We start from the raw sequence: 23,231 nt of genomic DNA, 5'->3' as shown, positions 1-23,231 counted from the left end.
TTTTAAGTACCTTAATCCATTAACAGTAATTGCAACAAACTACTTCATAGTACGTGATGGGGTTTTCAAATCATTAAAAGAGGCTGTATATCCTTCTAAAAAATTCAATTCAAACACGGTATTGGACAGAAGGGAATAAAGCTTCCCTCCTGTAAGGAAATCACTCTGTTTTAAATAACTGAAGCTGCCAAATCTGCTGTTCTCGCTTTGCAATAATGGGAATTGCATCTGGCCTCTCTTTTTCATAGTAGGTAGTAATCAATGATGAATGACCTAAAAATGAATTTGTGTATCATCAGAAGCGTCAGCTTGATTAAAGCTCATATTCGCTTGTATGGGAGGGCCTCCGAGCGCTTTAGATCTGTCTGGCTTAAAACAAATAGCGATGTGTACAAAACAAGCAAATATCAGCAGGTGAGTACTGCACAGCACACAGGGCATGAACGGCATGGGAGCCAACATTGCGGAGGATCGATACTGACATGTTCATTTAACACACATCCGACCATATACATGTTCTCCATGCTTAACAATTAACACGTTATTTAATGTACTGGAACCAATTTTCTCTCGTATTTTCAAGGAAATTACTGCTTGAAGCAAGTGTTGCAGACTGTAAGAAGAAGTTGGAAGTCAGACTAGGTTAAATGCTCTGGAAGTGATGCTTACAAGAGCAAGCACTAACTTCTGCTAAAGTAATAGCGATGCTTTGTGCCCAGAGTAACTGCAGGTGCAGGGAAAGCTTTATGCAGAAACAGGACAAACGGGGGCTGAGGTCATAGATTTATAGTAGAAGTTGAAGAGAAAACCATGATTGGGTGGACAGGCAAAGCCTATGTGTTTCACTGCTTTTTCTATCGTTTATGCGGTCTTTCTTTTTTTGATTCCAGTTCAGAAATATATTTAGTAAATTGTTCAGGCTGAAATACTAATTAATCAACCAAAGCATTTTAAAGATCACCTTTTGTGTAACGAGCCTACAGCAGAGAATTTCTCCTTTTTTATTAAAAATCTAACAGTGTCTTCCAGTTCAGTCCTTGCTCGGCTAGTTCTAGGCTCTTCTATCCCCCAGTATCATATAATAATAACCTGTTTAAGAGGGAGCTAATAGGGTGCTCTGAAGAAAAGCTCCAAGGATTCTTTTGAGTGCTTGGTGAAGTTCCTGGGCCGCAGCGTAACAGCCGAGCAGAGCCACAGCCACTGGAGAGGCAGCAAGGGCAGCTTTGTGGTCTTTTAGCAGAACTACCCTTGGCTGTTCTGGAGCAATTCCTGTTTTTTTCAGCAGTACGGTACCACAGCCTGGTTGAGAATAAGGTCTGGATTTAATTTCACTATGATACATCATGGGGTCGGTTTGTTTAAACAAATTGGGGAAGGTGGGGCAGTAAGGGGCTCCAAAACTCACATAGCGGAGATCGACATGGATGTATTGAAAATTTAGCATGAGGATTTTCTTTACCTAACATTAGATATTTCTCATTCTGTTTGCATCTCTGAAGAAGAATCAAATTTATAAATAATTTATGTTAAAATCTGCTGTCGTATTTGGGTTTTTTATCACATCTTAATTCCTTGCAAATGAAAAGCTGCATTATCCTTAGCACTTTCCGTCCTAAAATGCTCAAAATTAATGACTTCATTCTTCAGCTGGTTTGAGATTGCGCAATGGTAAACTCTGCAAAATAGAAAACTGAAGGCAAAAGTTAATAGGATTTTTTTCCCTTATCTTGTGTTACACCTCCATTGTCACATGTCATTAACAACCACTGCTGGCTTTCGTTTCATGTACTGGTGCAAAATGTCTCACCTGGTTCCTGACAAGGCTTCCAGTTACTTAGACGCTTGCAGTTACTCATTTCCCTTGGATGTTATTTGGTTTCATTGCTGAGCTACACAAAACCCTCCCCTGCCATTTTCAGGTCCTTTTACTTGAACTTGTTGTAAAGAAATTCAAAAAATATTCATCAAACACATGGGGTTACTGCTGCAGTCCTGAGATGATCCTTAGCTCTGTTTTGCCTTTTGCTTATGATGTGTCCATGTTTTCCATTCTGATACGTCGTACAATTTGCAAGCCTTGGAAACTGTAGAAGCTTCAAGGTTTGGGTGGTCTGTCTGCCCCTCCAATTTATACTGACTACACCACTGGAAATTTTACCTCTGATCACAGAATGGGTTTGGATGGAAAAGACCTTAAAGATCATCCAGTTCCAACTCCCCCTGCCACGGGCAGGGACATCTCCCACTAGATCAGGCTGCCAAGGGCCTCATCCAACCTGGTTTTGAATACCTCCAGGGATGGGGCAGCCACAACTTCTCTGGGCAACCTGTGCCAGTGCCTCATCATCCTCACAGGAAAAATAATTCTTCCCAATATCTAATCTAAATCTCCCTTCTTTCAGCTTAAAGATTGATAGTATTTGTCTCAAATAAGCTATTAACTGTGCCATATCTAATCATTTCATAACAGTAAATTCTCATTGCTACTATATTCTCAACACATTGCCTGCTGATGCCGGCAATAATACTTTTAAGAACCTGTACAAGTGTTTAGCTTATCACTTTCTTACTTAGTAAAGGTGAAAAAGAACTTGGGCCAGTCCCTTCATAGATGGGAACTGATAAAATAGTTTAAGGGTAGGTGAGCGGATGCAACCTGACAGATTAAGTGTGTATTTTAAGAAAGGAAGGGTGTAGTAGAGCACACTTTAACCTCCACTCAGGTCTGTAACATTTTTCTTCCCTTAATTTCTGCTCAGCAGCTATAACGATAGTGTACACCTGGGCGTTACAGTTTTGGTTTCATATAATTATCATCATCTCGTATGACTACATGAAAATACCAGGCAATGGGCCTTCTTAAATTTTGGCAAATTTCAGCTTTCTTGCTGAGAGCCATAACCTTATTGCTACACTCATTTGCTGTAACAGCACCAACAGATGTATCTCCACCAACTCTGTAGTCTTATCATATGAAATGAATACTAAATCTATGATGCCTTCTGTATCTTGGCCAGGTACAGCAAGTCCCTAAGGCTGCAAAGTTTCTTGGTAGTAGAAGCTCCCCTAATAGCCAAAATCTCTTTTCTGCTGGAGCAATCATTCTCAAAAAAAAGCCCAAACCAAAGCTTTGCGCTGGGTTTCCATGATGGGTAATTTCAATAAGGCTTAACCCTTGTTATTCCGTGACTGACACCAACTTGATAAAATGGCACAATACTGAATAATCTCTGGTCCATATGTCCCAACGCAGAAAGAGCCTCTATCATGGAAATTTATTAATGCAGACAGGAAAGTGCTTCAAAAAAGCAAAGGGTAAATAAAAGCATCGGGGTTTGCTCCCAAAACCATTTATCAAGTGTCACAACAATGGAATAAAATGGACATGGAGAAATCCCAGAAGAAAAGGCTGGCACCAATCTCTCACTTGGGTCCCATCATAAAATAGAACTACTATCCTGAACAACCATCCCAATTCTTCCTTACGATTTTCCCAATAATTATTTACTGCCATCTTCTAATTTCCAGATGCCAATTTTCAAGGCACTAAGGAGTAAGAGGGTTATGGAGAAGTAGATTTTCAGTTATCACTTACCCCTTGCTGGCTCGTTTTCTCCTTTGTTTCCTCCTTCACACCATTTTTTCTTACCATCCTTGGGCTTCTTACTTTTTGGTCATCTCTTTTCTTTCCTCCTGTGTATTTTATTCTTATCTTTCTGCTAAGTGTTCCTCCTCTTTCTGTTCATCATCTGTTTCTAGACAAATATTACATTAGTGATCTCAGCACAACACTGGAAGGCAGAATCTCCTGGACTCTAAATCTCCCTCCTTAGCAATTCTGCTCTGTCACTTTGAGCAAGTAATTTCATTTCTGCCCTCATTTCCACATTAGTAAAAATTCCCAGTACCATTACAAGGACCTGTGGTTCATCCCTTCTAATGTGATTAGAAAATCCTGCTGAATTAGCCAATTAATTAAAATGTCAGCAGCAGAGCAGCGTGTGGGGAAGATGTCAGCATTCCTATTGTTTCTTGAAACAGATCAGTAAGTTGCCAACAGCTTGGAACGAACACCATCAGAGCAAATAGGTACTCGGGTTGTGAGTGAGTGAAAATGGAAGCAACGCCAACAGTATGAGCGCGCTCTGGTTCAGCAACGCATCTTTACAGTAGGTATTACTACTAGAATAAGGATAGAGAAATACACCCTCCTATTACGCATGTGCTACATGTTCTATCACTGCCTGAAGAGATGCTTGGTAACAGCACTGGAAGGCTCCAAGGCAGTGGCAGCTTTGCCCAGGAACACAAAGTCCCTCGTACAAAGCATTTTCAAATCCCTAAATGAAGCAATTTCTGCATGGAAATGCCTGCCAGGTTTCCTGGGATTGCTCTAATCAAACTGTGTATAATAAATTTCCTCGGTTAAAGAAAGCAGTGCATATATTCACCAAAAAGATGCACAATTCCTGTTTGGAATACTGGTTTGAAATTATACTACCTACAGAAATTCAAACCTAGGTAGGAATTTCCTTGTACTTAAAAGAGAGTTTGGCTTCAGAGTCTATTTTAAGGACTACACACAATCAGCAGAGTGGTTTACAAATTACCTGTTCCTCCTCCACCTTGCTCTTCCCATGAACCAACATGAACAGTACCAATCACTCTCATCACTTAATGCTGAAAGGCTAATTTTAGTTTACCACTATGGTTGCAGCTTCCTTAGTGGGGGTTAAGCCTTCCATCCTTTAAGTTTCGGAACAGCTTAGTTTTCTGAGACAATCTAAATGTACTTTTCATATCTGTAGGAATTTGAAATGTGTAGATTTGGTATGATGTCTTTTAAATTCATGCACAGCAATCATTAGGCATCTTGTGAAGACATCCACTGGAAACCATGACACGAAAACGCCCATAGGTTTTCTTTCTTACTAGTGCCAAAAATGCTTACTTGGTTTGATTACATTTTAAATCTGCTATCTCCATATTTTGTACGTATTTCGATTTTGCCATTATAGAAGCAACATGTAACGTGTAACTTCAGCTTTGCAATTCACATCCTAGAGTAGGCAACAAATTTACCTAATAATGACAGTGAAAGCAACTGGAAAACCTATAAATTCAGTACTCCAAGCCTCGATAATATTATTTTTGCTAATGTATATAATCTCTGATCGAGAATTAGAGCTTTAAGTTTATATTAACACATGTACACTATCCTTAGTTTTAAACAGTTATCACAGAATCACCAGGTTGGAAAAGACCTCTTGGACCATTGAGTCCAACCATTCCTATCTGCCACTAAACCATGTTCCTGAGCACTTCGTCTACCTGTCTTTTAAATACCTTCAGGGATGGGGACTCAACCACCTCCCTCGGCAGTCTGTCCCCAGGCAGTCTGTGATGACCCCTTCTGTGAAAAACTTTTCTCTGATATCCAGCTTGAACCTCCCCTGGCAGAGCTTGAGGCCATTCCCTCTTGTCCTGTCCTCAGTCACTTGGGAGAAGAGGCCAGCTTCCTCCTCTCCACAACCTCATTTCAGATAGTTGTAGAAAGTAATAAGGTCTCCCCTCAGCCTCCTCTTCTCCAGGCTAAACAACCCCAGCTCTCTCAGCCGCTCCTCGTAAGACTTGTTCTCCAGCCCCTTCACCAGCTTCGTTGCTCTTCTCTGGACACGCTCCAGAGCCTCAACATCCTTCTTGAAGCGAGGGACCCAGAACAGAATACCGTATTCGAGGCAGAACACAGTATTCAAGTTATCTTGTGGAGGATGAGATCTCTCAGCAAAAGCTTGTAATGTGCATTTTTAAATCCCCTTTATTAAAATGACTCACATGATCTAACATACCATGGTTATACCAAAAAAGGTCAGGCATGAATTTCATAAGACCTTATAAAATCACTAAAAAATGTCTACTGCTGCTTAACCACGTCTTTTTACACTTCAGCATTAAATCTGAAAACAAAATCAAACAGGACATATAGAACACAGAACTGCAATTGCGTTCATACAAAAATTAATCCAATCCCCCAAATCCTACCATGTCTCAAGTCAGATGCAGGTATGATCACAAACTTGGATTATCAAACACGGTGTCCAAATGTGCAAACCAGAAGGGCCCTCTCCATTTATCAACACAAGATCCCCTCATCTCTATCTCCTGTAGCATCACAGTACAGATGGTAACACCCCTTAAACCATTATTAAATGCCACAGAAAATAACAAGAGTCTCAGGCCTGCTGTCTCAGAACAGAAGAGCATCTACTCTGATATCTTCTCCTTAACTGGAAGTGTAGCAATCTTGCACAAACCCCATATTGGAGCATGTACTTAATTACATATGGATTCCTATTACTGTCTTGGAGAAATGGCAAATTTCTTTCCAAACAGCTTTTTCCAAATATTAATACAGGTTGCTCGAGTAAATTTAATTAATTTGATAGGGAAGAAAGTGGCTAATCCAGGGAATGCAATGCCAAAGTAGAGCTGCTGTTAAGACTTAAAATACCTGTATGTTTTGTTTGCACTACATCGAATGTTACTTTTTTTTTTTCCTTTTGTCTTAGTAGCCAACATTCGTAAGGTAGATGGCACAGTGAAATGATGCAACATTCCTGTGCGTCATCAGAAAGGCCTGCAGAGGATTCCAATATTGAATCCTTCCCCATCACACAATAACTGCGGGTATCTTATTTACGTTTTAAAGAGCATTCTTATTTACACTGTTAATCCTCGAAGCTATTAATTCCACAGTGAAGCTGCAAACTCGGTCTGTGCCATCAGATCTCTCTGATACTGCTTAAACTTCCAATATTGGCAGGCATTTTCTTAATAAAGATCATTCAGATCAAGGCATCTTTCCCTTTTGCCCTTTTTTCAATGTACAGCAGAGCTGACTTAACTGAGTACTTTATATAAAGTCAAACAAATAGTTAACTGGGAACCGTGAAAACCTGAGTGCTCTTATGTGTCCTATTTTTTTGCAAGAAAGGCTGCTGGTGACTAAACACTATTCAGTTACCCTAGAATCTGTAACTGTTTAATTTTTTTTAATGGCACAGACAGAAGCCCCCATTTTCGAATTCACAAGCAGTACCCGAGGGCTCCGAATTCAAGCCTATACTTTGCCAGTACATTTCAGCATACACAGATGTGGAAGCCACACTTACTTTTTATTGGAAATGCTCCCAAGAGTGGAATTCACGACAACATTGCAGGAGATGTGGGGAAAGCTTGCTGCAGCTGCCAGGCAATAGAGACCAGTAAGGCAAAGAAACAAGTAAATGTTACCCATTCCTAAAACACGGTTGCTCTGCTGTATTCCTATTCTGTTTTAAGGTTAATGCTTTTTTTTTTCTCCTACGGATTTAAGGATACATGTTGGTTATATGAATGAATTAGTGAAATGTGTAGTGATGAGATGAACTCATTCCAAAAAAGTCATTCTAAAACTCCACCTCAGCAGCCCACCCTCGCAGGATAAACCAGGTTTCTTTTCTCTTTCATTCAGCAAAGCACTGCTGAATCCATTAAAATTTAACAGTAGATAGTAGTTGTTGCTTTTCTGAGGGAAAATGATTTTCATAAATCATGAATGCGAGCAATCTCGGAAAAAAACCCACTGGGTTTCCCATCCCCAGAAGCCCTACAATGAAAGAACAAACTGCAGGTGGAAGAGTAATTCTAACAATACATTAAAGGGAAAGATGTAATTAACTGCCACAAATTAAGAATACAGAAGACTCTGACCGCCAATGAAGCTTGTTGATGAGAATATGAAAGGAAAGCATTTTACTTGTAACACTGGAAAAGCCATGGTATTGGACTCATGCTGAACCATCATTAAAATTGGCTTCGGAATTGCTACTACCTGATAAGCTTAGGAGGGGACCCAGTCAAAGGCTGTGCTGACATTTGGCACCAGACAGAAAAAAATGTTTAGGTACTACATGATAACGTTTTCAATAACCCAAATTATTAGCACCCAATAATTGATCACAACGCTAAATTCAGGAAATTCAACCTCAACTAAATGGTAAAAACCTTTTATCTCACCTTTTCCAGAATAATTGCCTGGTGGCAAGCCGTAGCCCACTGCACAGTTGCAGGCTACATGCAATCAAAACTGGGTTTGGAGTGTTCTGCTTCACATACTGCAATAGTTTTGCAGTTAGAGAGCAACCAGTTCCTGCTGCTAAATATAGGATGTTCAGATCTGCAACACTGTGGTATTTATTATGCCATTTATCCCAATCCCAAATGCAAGGCAGTTAGCTGTTTCCAGAAGCAAAGCAATGTTTCATTTGAACACAGATTAAAAAGGCAAACACATGGTTGAAGTAACTTGTTCTAAACTTGGGTCAATGCCTCTGCCCAGCCATGACAGCAAACAGTATTTTGGCAATACTGGAAGTAGTAGAAAGTGCTGCAGAAGTAGAAGCAGGACTGACTGTCTGACACTACAGAAATCCTGCAGACCAAATAAAATTCAGAAATTCCTGCATTTTAAACAGTAAAATCTATCTACCTATCATTGGCATGCAAAAATTGATGCCTATGAATACCAAGAATAACTTCTCTGCACTGGTTCATTCTTTATCCTAAGGAAATTCACTTTATAAACAATAGACAGGAATAAAATTTCATTTATCCTCAGAATTACATAACTTAAAAGAAAACTCACTGATATTTCATCTCATTTTGCATTATCCAACATAATATAAATCCATTTAATTTACATAAGATTACCAGATCTGGAGCCATTCACTTAAAACTTCTTTGTAGCAGCTTTAAGCCGTAGATGGAACCTTTTGTATTTCATGGGACCTTTTATTCAAGAGTCTCAGAACACAAAGCTCTACACAGCCGTTTTCATTAGTAATGGCTTGAGGCAGTTGGGGTCACTTTGAAAGCTACTGATGTCACAAGATTTTCACTTTGAGTGAAGACTCTTCAAACTTTTGAAAATCCGTTCTACAAATATTTACTACTTTGTCAAAAAACACCAGATCGCTCATTAACAGGAGTCCCGGCTCCAACAGTCAGACTGAGCTTTTTCCTTGGCAAGTTGATCTATGTATTTCTATATGTGCTGAAAGTAAAGTATATTTTAAATAAATAGTCATACTGTTCTACAGCCAACTGTTCAGTTTGTATCCCTAAGGAAGTTCTTTGGTCATCTACGGTCTCACTACAGGTTCCTATTTCATCTTTAGAAACCAGTGAAAATTTTTAGCATCCACATGATGCTTTAACATCATGGTATTTTCAGGGAATTCATTACACTAAGAGATCCATTGCAGCACTATCGTTATTTCCATTCTCTCCTACCTCCTCTGTTCCCCACTGAACACACTTAGGATTTGTTGCACCAAACATGAAGCCATGTGTCTCTACCTGTGCAATGGTGAACAGATGTCTGATTTGGGCCAGTCATATTTAACAGTTCTCTTTTAAGCTTTGTCATAGCGCATCCACATAGCAGATACTTTCACTATAACAGATGCATCAGGAGCTAAGTACCTGTCAAGGCCTTTACTCTCCACAGTCTGTTACTTTTGTTACTTATTTTACCTTCGCTTACTAGACTTATTTCTGTATCGCTCATGAAACACCACAGAAAATAGAAAGTATCAGCAGTCTCATTTGATTCTCTCATCCTCAAAAAGTTGTCCTTGTAGTTCATCCATGCTATGTACTCTTTAAGAACCGAAAAAATTATTTATGATCCATTCCTGCTCTCACAGGGAGAATGACCCAACATAATTTTAAGTTTTTCTCTGTTTCAGGTTTCATTTCTAAAATTACATTCTCGGTCTTACTTATGAAAGAAGGAACATTATGAAGTATCAGTAACCAGAACTTTCCAATAACGAGTTTAGTTCCACACTGGACTGTAATGTTCAAAACATGTACACCCATATGTATACGCACACATATGCACTATGTATGTTGAAGAACCTGTGTTCATCAGTATGTGTGTACACTGTGTGTTTTTGACTTATAAATACTTGTTCTTTCACAGCACTGACAGCTTCGGGTTGCAATCTCTGTAGATTCCTGAGGCATTTTTCTCTTCCCTCCTGGTGAAAATGATTCCTCCCTTCATACAGTCGACAATTATCTTTCCTTCCTAGCTGACTTGGCAATGTGCCTATTGTGCTTTTCAGGATATACACGCAGCCAGGGTTAGCCACCACGTAGGGTCCATCCCCCAGAGATCTCAGCACGGCCGGCCTGGTGATGACAACCCCGTAGTCCACTTCTTCAAGAACATTGTAAGTCTCCTCTCTTCTTGCCATGCACTGAACCAAAATATTTTTTTTTAGGATCCATCAGCAACCAAACACTCCACAGTCATTAGCCATTATTTTGAGCCTCATGAATTGTACTGTGCTTTGGAAATCATCACACCATTCAAATACAAAAATAACTTTACCTGGAAACACAGACAATACTGAAATGCTGCAAAAAAAGTGGATGAATCCACCATTAGCACTGTCAACTTTCAACAACAACCATTACACAGCACTTAACAGACATGCTAAGTTTAGTCCCAAATATGAAACAACTTATAATTTTGGATATCATTTGAAACCATAAGCAAACAGCCCAAGAATATTTCCGGATGATTTCATTTAAGATAACGGTAATTTTGTTCAAACTCTGAATTTGGTTGATTAGGTTGATAAAGAGTTTTCACAGAAAACATCCAGGAATTTTCTTAGATATCAATTCTTGAGTATACCGGTAGAGTACTATATTTCATTAGATGTTTATTTCAAACACCGTAAGGCAACTCTCCAGAAAGACACTCTACATATTGCATTCACAATGTTTCTGCTTTGACTTGTAGTGGTATTCCTACCAATTTTATTTTTCAGGTTTGCTTCTGAAGCAAAGGTCTCAGTATTTTGATGCCCAAATACCAAATAAAGAATGTCCAAAACATAATAGTAACCTAAACTAGAACAGAAGTATTGAAAATAGTACAGTCTTTCTTAATGATGACCTTCACAAATCAAGTTTCCCGTTTCAAGTTACAGTGAAAGTAACATGCTGTCTGCTTGGAGTAGAACATGGTCATCATTGGATCTTAGGTGCAAGAGCTGCAGTAGGTTTAAAAAATATACATCAATAATGAGAACAGTTTTGTGATGGGAAAATTACACCTACCGTGATTCATTTTTGAACTATCTTTTAACAATGGACATCCTGAAATATTCATGTGGCAATAAAGAGGATGAAATTGAACAATAACTGATGCACAAGGCTGAGAAACTCATAGATAATATGAAAAAGGTTTGGTGATTCCCTGCCTTTACTGTTGCCTTATTTTTACAACTTTTTTTGTTGGCTTTTAGGTCTCACCCCGTACACCTCCCCCAATGCAAGCAAAGGTAAGCATTTTCAGGGCCTCGTGCACCATCAAAGATTTTTTTCTCGGCTAATTTATACTAATTCAACAGTTAGCTTCATCCTTCTCCTTTAACAGCATTAAGCAAAACTCTGGAGTTACCATTAGTAGTATTTAAAGCAAGTGACTAAGAGAAGCCATGGTTCTATTCCTCATGCACTTCCTGACATGCTGCAAGACATGTAACAAATTAAAGCCACGTGCAGGGATTTTTATACTCAATTTATGTTGCAGTCGCTTTACATAATAAGCCAATAATAGGTAATGCTTTCAAACAAGCCTCATCCACCAGGAACTATCCTTATATTTACTAAGCTAAGCAAGCTTTTAAAGTACATCATACTGACAAACCACGGCTAGTGAGGTCGGCTCTTCTAATTATAATGAAGTTGGTTCTAATTATAATAAAGAATTTTGCTTTTTTGTTTTATTGAATGACTGCACATATAGTTATTTTCAACTGCCATTTCATTGTTTGGCCAGTATGTCACCATTTTTACTGCAGTTTGATCTTCTGTGTATGGTACACTCAGATGCTATGTTTCATAGTGATCATCACAACACTCTTTCTATTTCTTGCACGTACAGGGAAGAGGATTATCCCTCACCAGATTTAGCTGGGTAGGTAATGAACGTGCTTTCAGCAACAGCAATTTTATTTATTTACCAGGCCAAAACATACCTTGCTCCATCGCCTCAAGCTGCTGCAGCAATGTGATAATTTTGTTTTGTCTCAATTTTGTTATTTTGCTTTACCTGTTCCACTTTCCTCCCTCCTCCCACAGCACTTTAAGACAGTAATTTTGTGGCTTGCTCTTATCCAGCAATTTGACAGCCTTGCCAGCAGTAATTTCTTTTGCTTTAGCGTGAAGGGAGCAAACCCACTGCATGGCAAAGCTCTCTTCCCTTAAAGACTTATGGAAGACTCCTCTGCTGCATTTTTGTTTTCCGGGGAAGGACAAAAATGGGAGAGAGTTGGGACAAGATGGGTGCTTATTCCACAGTTCTGACTGCTCTTACACTGTAAACTCTGCAAAACTAACATTGTTACTAATTCAAATATTTTATCCCACCTTCCCTCCCAACCCCTTTCAGTAAGAAGTGATCTGCCCAAACAGTTTGTTCTTCCCACAGTTATAACTAATCAATATCTACTTCTTTACCACAGGTTTGATTTTATGAGATGGACGTGTGGTTTACTTGCATTTTAAGACAAAAAACATCTAGTAACACAGCCTTCAAGCCGTTAAGCATTTCTTTTACTATCAGAGCACAAATTGGTTGATGCGTTTGGCATCGTAGAACTCGTGAAATTGAAACAATTTTTTTTTCGTTTCATCATCCAGGTTAACCTTCTGAGAACCCATCTTTTAATTATTAATTCCTCTTTTACAGATCGGGGCTCCCCTCAGATTTGAGTCCATTCAGATAATTTTTCCTTCAGCCTTGATTATTACATAAAATATTATTTTATTCCAGCAGCTTTAAATTTCTCATTTGAGTATTAGATTCCAGTGTTTACAAAGATTACAATGTCCATATGATAATTTGAATGTGATTATTTGCAATATATATGAAAATCTTCCTTTGCAGGGTGGTGAAGGACATAAGCCAGGATATGGAGGAAGCGGAAAATTCTATGAGCATAAATCTGCTCACAAGGGACACAAAGGATCCTATCATGAGGGCCAGGGCACCCTTTCCAGAATCTTTAAACTGGTAACGTACAATTGAACCTACTATAAGTACAAAAAAACAAGTCCAGGAAAGAGAGAAGCCAAACCTCTCACGGATCTGCCATGTTCGAAACAACCATATTTCCTTAATGCTTCTGAAGGAACTAGGTTTGCACGGATAAACCAAAAGGTTATCTCATGGCCTAGTAACTACTTACATGATAGGAAACAAAGGTAGACGTACACAGGCGGTTACCTTCAGAAAGGATGGTAAGTAAGTACACAAAGTCCCACAGAGACTCGCATCAGGATCTGTGTTGTTACTGAAGTCACAAATGACTCGGAACGCAGAAGATAAATGAGGCGGCATGGCTTGCTGCTGCTGCTAGATTACTTACAATCGTGAAAATGAAAGTGAACCAATAAACTGCAGAATGGCAGCACAGGGCAGTGTTGGACAAATATTTGCTTGAGATACAATAACGACTTGAACAGTCCCCACTTGTTCCCACCCCAGGTGGAAGACCTCCTACAACATGCCAGGACAGTGATTTGCGATATCACATAGTTGGGCAAATTAGAAAACTGTCATATGAAAAATAAACATTTTGTCAGATTATCTGGTTCGTTTTCCCATTGAGTCATGGCACAGCCCCACCAACACAGATAATAAATGAAAACAGAAGCAGGAAAAAAGTCAGTCATGAGGACTTTTCACAGGCATTGTCAGGACAAAGACATGAAAAGCACATTGAACCCACTGGCAGCCACTTTAACTAAGACTGTAGTTTTCCTCAAAGATAGTGAAGCATCCTCAAGTAACAAACTGTCTAAGAAAATTCACACATGAAGAATGCAATCAGCACTAATCGTAACTTCAGGAGGGAAGATTAGAAATCCCATTAGCAGAGCTGATTGTCTCAGACCCTTATTTCTCTTACTCTCCAGCAAGAGACACCACAGCACCACCACCTGTAGCAAAAATACATGTTTCTCTCTTACACAGTTCAGGGTACATAGCTTGCATTGAAGAGCTGTTTCTCAAACACAGGGAGCACCAACTGAAATAGCCTGCAGAATTCAAGGAGATATTAGGAATTCATACATTGCAATTTAAAGTAAAGGAATGAGCTCTTCAGAGGCCTAGGTAAATAAAAACAACACCCCCCCAAAAACCAAAACCAAAAATACAAACGAACACTGCACCCCCCGCATTTAAGTTTAATTTTCACAGTGTGCACTTACAGCTTTTCAGTGTTCAGATCAACAGTGCCATTATTATATACTGACATCTGTAAAAATTCTTTTGAACATCTGAAAATATCCGATAATAATCTCTCCTGAAATTTAAAATTCTTTTTCTACATAACCAACACAACTATTTTAGCTTTGATTTGCATGTATTTGATGATATACATATACCAGTTTTACTTGTTAGACAGCCTTTTCTAAGCCATTGTAATTTTCATAACTCATATCAGAGCTTTATTCAGTCCCATTTGATTTAGACCTATTGATTATGGAAGGAGACATTAAAAAAATATTTCTTTACATAGTTTCACACTTTTACAATTCAGAAGTTATCTGTTCTTTAAGATAACTTTGAAATAAAAAAAAAGAGCCAATTACCTAATGGATTACATTAAATTTTCTTCGAAACACTTACTTCAGTATAACTAAGGAAGGAGCACTGAAAAATGAAAGGAACACAAACAAAGGAAACAAAGTACACATATGCTTAATATTTATGAAGCAAATAGTTCTGTCATCAACTGATTACACTGACAAAGTACAAAATCGCTAAAGCCTTCCAAAAAGATACCCAGTTAGCCTAATCTTAAATTCTAAAAATGAAATGAAACAATTTCAGCTTGGATCATCTTTGCTTTAGGGCTTTTCTCAATTGCAGATTTATGAATTGTCACAGGTCTAGGTTTTTAGGGAGGGTTGTTTTGTTTGGTTACGGCCCCTCCCAGTTTGATGTTTTCTTGTTATTTGTAAAAGCAGGCCAGCTTTCAGCATTTATATTTTCTTAGTTTTTTCCTATATTTGGATCTAACCCTTCCATACAAGACTGATGTTGATATGATCACATTCACAATTTGACCTAATAAACAGTACAGAATTAAATTATTACATTTCAGTCCTTTCAGAGGTGACACAATTACAACTTGTATGAAGGGCTTGCCATTTTTTGTTTTGGCGTTTGGGGACTGTTTGTTGTTTTGGTTTTTTCTTAAATACAGAACAGTTCAGAGGCAATCAAAAAAAAGAAAATTTCCAAGTAAATTGCACCTACAAATTAATGAGATACTGTCTAGCCCCATGTGAATGACTCAATGTAAGTTAATCTTATGTGAAAATATATGAAAACTAATCACCTCTCTGAAAATGCCAGTAATATTCAGCAATATGCTAGAAGCCACTGCAAGACATTTTCCTTAGATAATATTTAAAATTGTTGTACTGCAGATTCATGTTTTTCAATTTGTATTCTCACATACACAGTACCTTTTAAAGGAATTAACTCTCTTCTTCCCTCCACAGGGAGGCTCTGGGTCCCGACCTGGATCACGGTCTGGTTCACCAATTGCTAGGCGCTGAAGCTTTAAGATGCCATCCAAAGATCATGTACTCTGCTTCATAATGTAACTGCCTTAAAATTAATAACATCTGCAACAATTACCTATAGATAGATGCAATCCATTAGTTAATGCCAATTAGGTTCTGCATGCAGTAGATGACACAAACTTCTATTGGCAATCCCTGACCAACAGTTGAATGAAAGGAACGCAAAAAGTAGCTTTACTACATGTTTTCCTTATTTTATATGAAGTAACAAGATCTCTGACGTTACTCATTTTTCTTCAGGATGCCCTAACTGTATGCTGGACTTCATTATTTCTCCTAAGCATCTAATCTGAGCTCAAGTCTTCTGGTTTTGTTTTAGTGAACATCAAAATTGCAAATAAAGAGCTAATATCTTGGATACTGAGCACTGCTGTAATGAATTACTGAGACACTGATGTAAAAAAAAAAAATCCACCATGTGCAGAAGTTGCAAGGACTGTTTATCCAAATACCATATTTGATTTGATTTGGGGTTTTTTTGTTTTTAATCTTCCTTCTCTCACTCACAGAATAATTCATTTTTATAACAGGATTAGGCAGTCACGGAAAGGTTAACCAAACATTGGGAGTTCAAGGTATGTGAAGTGTGGGAGGGGGCAGATGTTGTAGAATCAATAAGATGCAGAGCAATAGTAATAAGGAAATTCCTTTCATTCCATGAATTGCTCATTGCATCCAAACCATTAGAATTCAGAGCAGATGAGGGAGAGAAAGAGGATTTCAAATTTGAGTTAGACTAATGTTAAGAAACAAGGGATATTCCCACAAAAGAAACATCTAAGGCTGCACAAGTGATCACTGGATGTCACTGGTGCTTCACTTAAACTCTGCTGCAACAGCATTAACTTTGCAGTACAAGAAGTAAAAAAATATAAAAGCAAGTCTAATTTCTGGAAGAGAGCCCTTCGGTATTGCCATCACAGATAGTCCTGCACATCTAGCATCAGCATTTCAAATGTTTCTCTTGGTATTGCAGCAGTGTTACATTTCATCAGCTCACCTTTTGCTTGTGTAACATCTCGATGCCTTTTAAGAGCAGTGCACCAAAGCAAACTCATAGTAAAGTACTGTGAACATTTAACTGTTGTACTGTAGTTGCCTTATAGAAATTAATTATAGACAAGTTAGATTTACATATTAATTGTTCACAAATTACTAAAATGAATGTGTGGCAATGATACTTCCAACCACACTTAGAGAAATAAAAGGCTCTTCTGAATTGCACTGGTTTATTACTTAAACTTACCACTTCTTCCATCTGTCAAAGCGTCTGATTAATTATTTTATTCTTTTAGTTTTAGCTTATGCATTGTAGACTACAGTTAATGCTTCCCTGGCTGAAACTGCATTCCTAATAAGTGTCCTGTAAAAGTTACCTATAAATATGTAAGTTAATTGCATTTCACATCTGAATCTATTGTAGGTTTAAATCAGTGTCCATTAATATGAAGCAATGAAAGATGAGAGGATAGAAAATACATAGAGACTAAAGAAAAAAAAACCCACCAAAACTATTAAGCATACACACACGTATTACATCTTCTATTACCTACATCGGTTGCTATGTGTATTTTTCTATTGTAGCTTCATTCAGATGTATACTCTGCAACCTAATAGTTGATTTAATTCGAATACGTATTGTTCTTATAGGAACACAGCTTTTAAAAATATTCAGTATTGAAATAAAGTAATCAACTTGAAATGAAATGTGGACTACTTTCATCTTTTACAGAGAAGATCAAAGATCTGTGTTTTTTTTCACAACTAAGGAATGACGCTCCGATACTAGAGAACGACATTTTGGGTCCAAAGACTCAGTTGCCTGCACACAAGCTTCAAGTGACATTGCTAGTGACTTAGCGTGGCCCACAAGGCTTACCATATGACAAGATTTATGGGAGGCTACTGTCCCTGTGGAGTGGCAGCTAAAGGCAGGGGTGTATTGCAAGGTATAAAATGCCTTTGTACAGAGAATGAAATCCCAGTCTTCATAAATAAGTAGAGCACAGAGTATCTTCTTTGAAAGCATGTGTAAAAATCAAGTTATTTTTGAAAGCAGCCTTCAAAAATGGGAAAGAATATTTAAGGTTAAAAAAAAAAAACAAACCCCTGAGAAATACATCTTTCAAAATACTACACTGCAGAACTACAGAACTTGTCCAAAGTTTCTTCCTTGCCTTCATCACTTTGCTTTCCCCTCAGTCATCTTTTCCAGAGGCTGGAAGTGGCTTTTTTGGATTTGCTTTCTACAGAAGAAAAGGTACGGTACTTTAGAGCACTATTTTAGCAACACAAGCCTCTCAAAAAGAGATTAAAACTTAAGACTATTCTTGTAATTACTCACTAGCAGTTTAGCTAAAAAAACAGAGGCCTATTTGGTTTGTAAGCTAAGGATTTTTCCTGAAACAAGAATGCAAAAACCGTACTGGCAGCGTGCAATTTCTTGTACTGAAGGAATGGATGTAAATGAAAAGAAATACTTAAGCAGACACAAGCCAAAAAGCCCGAGGCTAGCATAAGGCTAGCACTGCATGAAACCAGAAAGAAGAGGCATTTGTAAGCACTGTTCATTGCCCCACCGTACCATGTGACTCTTCAAACAGGCCTTAGAACAAGACTTTTTTCTGCTTCCTAAAAAAGCACATCTACTTCAACATTGCTTTTGAAATCAGCATACTGGTTACACCATCTGTATTTGTACCGAGCATCAACTCAGTCTTAACAAGGAACCTGGGTTATGATAAGCCTTATGTCAGGATATCCAAAAGTGAATTGAGTAGTTCACGGGGGAGGAAGATGCAGAAAAGCAAATCAAATACCACGTTACAAAAAAAGTTTCTTTAAAAATCTGTTTACTGTAACTGACAGGACTCCGAGTGCTAAAAGAGTAGCAAATAGAGTTCAGGAGAAATACTGTGTGACTCCTAACTCATGCAGCTTATTTAACACTTATAAGACTTACACCACACACACTGCCTCTAACAGACATCACGCTTTGAGAAGTGACCATTTAAAAATCACATCTTTTTACTCATGAGATCTGCTATTAGCACATGCTCACCAAGTATCAACCACTAGCATTGTTTACATGCTGGCAAAGCAACCACAGGCAGAGCAGACTGAACGCTTTCAAGAATTCAGGAATCATATTCCCATTATGAAGGATGAATTTGCATCGCAATGCGAGCAGCTGTAAATCAGCTTATGTCAAACTGTATTTGGCCACCTCTGGAGAGTGTGATCCCCTATGCAACAAATCAACCCCAACAAACCTTGTTGTGCACTTAGTGATCTCTAAAAGAGCAGGGAGCAGGGTTTATCCACAGTACATGGAACGCAGTACATTCTACTGTACTATTACTGGTAAACAGGTAAACAAATGCCATGAGGCCAGTTGCCTTCAGACAATTGCAAATAATGTCTTTCTTAAACAGCTGAAACACTAACAGACTGGAAGGCAAGGCACTGCTAGAAGAATTTCACATACATCCTTTACGTACAGTACTGAGACGTGTGCTTCTGGTAAATGGGAGTTCTTACAATTTCCTAGAATCCAGAATCAAATGCTTAAAAAAATACATGAAACAGAATTTGGAAAAAAAACAATATTATTTGACATGTTTTTGAATTAAATATTCCACATAACAAAAGTGTTATTTCCATGTCACCAACTATATTACTTATATACATATGCCAAAGGGATAACAAAAGATTTGAGAGATGCCCTATCAAAACCAACAGTGATTTCTTGCTTCAGCAATCCGAAATAGCTAGTTCGTATCATAGACAAAGTATAGACAAAATTTACAGAAAAGGATCTGAGAGCAATTTTTGGATCTGAGAGCAATTACTTTCAGAAAGTAAATTAAAATCCACCTTTACATTATAGTACAGCAAATCCACCACTGATCTAGAAGTATTTGTGGCAAGCCAAAAAGATGAATGTCCTGCAACGGGAATTCGTATTTACAAAATATACTCATCAGCCACACAGAGGCTCATATAACTTTAAATACATATATATACATACAAGCACACATATATATATATCTATATATATGTAACATCTGTATATATGTAACATATAAATAAAATTCAAAAGAACAAGGTAAAAATAAGAAAAGAGCTTCTGTCTTTGGAATGTCTAAAAGATGACTGATTTTACTCCAGTGTTTCTTTGTCAAGAAAATACTTAACAAGTGGCACCTTTCAAAGCATTATGTAGTGAACAAGGTAGTTTGCTGAAACAATGGCTTAAACAACAACAAATACCATTAACATTTTTCCAAAATCCACGAAGAAAATAATGAGGAATTTACAGATTTGAAATTGTAACTGTTTACAGCATTGGGGAATACAGTATAATATAGTCGACCTAGTGTGCATCTAACTTTCTTGTTGCTAAAACAAAATTTCATGTTTACTTCCCAGGTTTAGTATATGACTTTTCCACAGATACCGAGATATGCACCTGCTGATCCAATACAGCAAACACAGAAGAAGAGGCTTTCATTGAAACCTCTTCTAGTTTAGATTCTCTTGAAATAATTATTGCTGAGTTTAAAACCTCAGACTTTTAACATGAAACCTAACAAGTAACTGCCTCTGCCATCGGAATGGAAATGAACATGCTCCCTCTCAAGAGTTTAACTCAAGAAAAGCCATAAGTTCATGGCAAATTCTCAAAGCATACTAAAAAAAAAAGCTTAAACCAGAAATACAGTATTTTCCTCTGCCTTGTAAAAAACCCAAACCCCCAAACTATTTTATACTGCATGCCTCTACTCTGTAACATTGTTTCCAACCTCAACTATTTCTCTAAATGTGTAAAAAAGAAAGCTGACCAACAGTTCCATGGTTTTCCCATGAAATTGTTCTTCTTCTCCTTTAAAAATGGGTATCATTCTATTCTGATATAAAGTTCCAGTTTATTTTTCAAATAGATATACTGGCTGTGAATTCGAAGATGAGACTGTATACAGTATTACCTGAGTTCATTGATTCACAGACAAGTTAGCACAGATTAAATGATGTTTTCCCAATACTCCTCTAGAAGCTTAAAAAGAGAACAATTCCTTTAGGCATCTTTTGTAAATAATTAAAAAAACTATAATATATTATTCTATTGTTAATATTTTCAATGTTTGAAGCTTCAACTGTAAAAATCCACCTTTTACTTTACTGAAAACTTGGTTAGAGAAATTTGAGTCCTAGAAACACTTTTAGCTTTCAAATTGTAAGGTGTCATCGAAAAACATTGCCTATACTTTGCCACTCATTTGAAGATTCTTGTACCACTTCTTCTAAATTCAGAGCACGACTAATATCTTCCCCTTCTTGTTCTTGATGACTGGCAGGCTCTTGTACAGGACCTACCAAAGTACAAGGAAAAAAAAAACAGCTTAATATTATTTGATGTACAGTGTAAGAAAAATGAAAGTATAGCGCTTGGGATTAAATGGGTCATCCTGGGAAAGGTAATACACAACTACTTCACATTCTCTAAATTCATTAGATACTCTTTGAAAAGATTAAAGATACGTAATATAATCCCTTATTTTCCTCTAACAGTTTTTGAGCCTGCTATTTCTGTACTACAGAGCTCCACAGAGAAAACAAGAAACCATGAACAGTAACCAATGTCTGCTTCAACCTGCTTTTTCGGCTGCATGTGCAACTACTAGTTCTACAACTCCAGTCGTCACCTATTAGTGCCTAATTGCTCAAAAACTTCAGGGAAGTGTTTTGTGCTTTCCTAATAAAGCACATGATTTCTGCACTCACCATTACTACCATTATGCTACATACCAGCGTAACCATGAGCCCGTTTCATATGCAGTTTCATATTGCTTTTCTGTGTAAATCCCATTGCACAGTAATCACATTTATAAGGCCTCTCTCCTGTGTGCTTTTTCATATGGACTTGAAGAGCACTCTTCTGGTTAAAAGCCTTTTCACACAGCGTACACTGAAATGGTCGTTCCCCTTATAAAAGAGAAAAACGTTGTAATTTCTCATTGCAATAGAAAAATACAGTTCAGAATTCAGTAAAAATCAAGATGACCTAGAAATTCAGTAGACATGGTCTTTTTTCCTTGAGACTCTCAAAACAGTGCTATAGCTATCATCAACAAAACATCTCACATTAAATATCAGAATATTGACGTAAGTCCTAAACCACTTATACTGTTATCTTCCCTGTCCAATTATTATCTAAGTAATTTATTTAGTAGAGATGTAAAAAAGTTTACAAGTTTGACTTTTCTGTACTCAAGCAGACCATCACCTTTTTATGTCATTTACAAATAATGCAGACAAAACAATATTCTAGAATTAACAAAGCTGATACCTGTAAGAATCTAGAAAGTCAAATGTGTTAAAAAATACATAGTTCTATGCAGAACCTGTGGCCACTTATGCCAACAGCTACTAGTGATTCCCATATCTTACCATAGCAGGCATGTTCTTCCAAATCTGCCAGAAGACTATGTTCCTAAATTTAAACTAAAGAACATATTCATTACAAAAATATCTGAAAATTTTAGAATACCTACTTTGCCTCAACACTCGACACTACAACCTCCAACACCAACACAATTCACATTGCTGTGTGTCATTAAGGACTTCTAAAAGCACCTTCCGAACTTAAAATACACGTTGTTAAATAGGACAGTACAGCACAAACAGGAGTAGAAAAACTTTTCCACAATTTTCTTTAAAGAAGCAATTTCTCTCTTGCTTCAACACTTGTATGTTCGTGTCCCCACATGCATTGTGGCTTCCATACCGAATCCAACTTCTCAGTCAGTCAATAAAATGTCCTTTAAAACATGTGTTCTTTCTATTTTTGTTAGCAATGATACCACTAGCTTGAAGTGAATCTAGGTTTCCTCAGATACTTTTGACCCTAGGTTTTCCATTCTGCTAAGATGAACAGCCTTTTTTTGGCGTTGTGTAATGGATTACCTAATGGCTTTTTTTTGTAGTACTAGAAGCATCTGCTTCTCTCCAATTTTGACAACATTTCTCCAAACTGCTCGTCACTGATAACTCTCAAAGTACAAGATATTTACAGCTATTCAGAGAACAAATGTGTTTTCCTTCTGGCCAATGACTCAGTAGGTACTGTCCATCAGAAATGGTTAAAAACGTTTAACCAAGACAGAAATCACAAACACTCCCTCACAGACAAGGATCATACCTTTAAGAAAGCAAATCAGTTTAGACTTAGTCCTTCCTATCATAGTTTAAGAATCATAGAAACAGTAGGTTGGAAGACCTTTGAGATCATTGAGTCCAATCATAACTGTCCACTACTACATCATGTCCCTTAGCACTTCATCTACCCATCTTTTAAACACCTCCAGGGACGGTGACTCAATCACCTCCCTGGGCAGCCTGTTCCAGTGCCAGATAACTTTTTTGGTGAAGAAGTTTTTCCTAATGTCCAATCTGAATTTCTCCTGGCAAAGCTTGAAGCCATTCCCTCTCATCCTTAAAGAGCA

General features: G+C 37.7%; 2 protein-coding genes across 10 annotated transcripts in view; one reads left to right on the top strand and one right to left on the bottom strand.

Moving 5' to 3' along the window:
- Positions 1 to 16,451, top strand: part of MBP (myelin basic protein) — a 117,850-nt gene extending 101,399 nt beyond the window's left edge. For 2 of the 3 annotated variants that reach the window (XM_054057341.1, XM_054057342.1), the window contains 5 exons: positions 10,173 to 10,280; positions 11,367 to 11,402; positions 12,008 to 12,040; positions 13,013 to 13,138; positions 15,643 to 16,451. In XM_054057341.1, the coding sequence (XP_053913316.1) occupies positions 10,173 to 10,280; positions 11,367 to 11,402; positions 12,008 to 12,040; positions 13,013 to 13,138; positions 15,643 to 15,699 (360 nt within the window). In that variant the 3' untranslated portion in view covers positions 15,700 to 16,451. The remainder of the gene's footprint in view (positions 1 to 10,172; positions 10,281 to 11,366; positions 11,403 to 12,007; positions 12,041 to 13,012; positions 13,139 to 15,642) is intronic. The other variant, XM_054057343.1, reaches the window with a different exon arrangement.
- A 149-nt stretch (positions 16,452 to 16,600) lies between these two features.
- Positions 16,601 to 23,231, bottom strand: part of ZNF236 (zinc finger protein 236) — an 83,345-nt gene continuing 76,714 nt past the window's right edge. For all 7 annotated transcript variants that reach the window (XM_054057333.1, XM_054057337.1, XM_054057334.1 and 4 more), the window contains 2 exons: positions 21,535 to 21,711; positions 16,601 to 21,098 (listed from right to left, as the gene is read on the bottom strand). In XM_054057333.1, coding sequence (XP_053913308.1) covers positions 20,971 to 21,098; positions 21,535 to 21,711 — 305 coding nt within the window. In that variant the 3' untranslated portion in view covers positions 16,601 to 20,970. The remainder of the gene's footprint in view (positions 21,099 to 21,534; positions 21,712 to 23,231) is intronic.

This window comes from Cuculus canorus, chromosome 2, assembly GCF_017976375.1.
Source record: "Cuculus canorus isolate bCucCan1 chromosome 2, bCucCan1.pri, whole genome shotgun sequence".
In the NCBI taxonomy this organism is placed as follows: domain Eukaryota; kingdom Metazoa; phylum Chordata; class Aves; order Cuculiformes; family Cuculidae; genus Cuculus; species Cuculus canorus.
The sequence above is the reverse complement of the archived record's forward strand: the minus strand, read 5'-3'. Positions and strand labels throughout refer to the sequence as shown.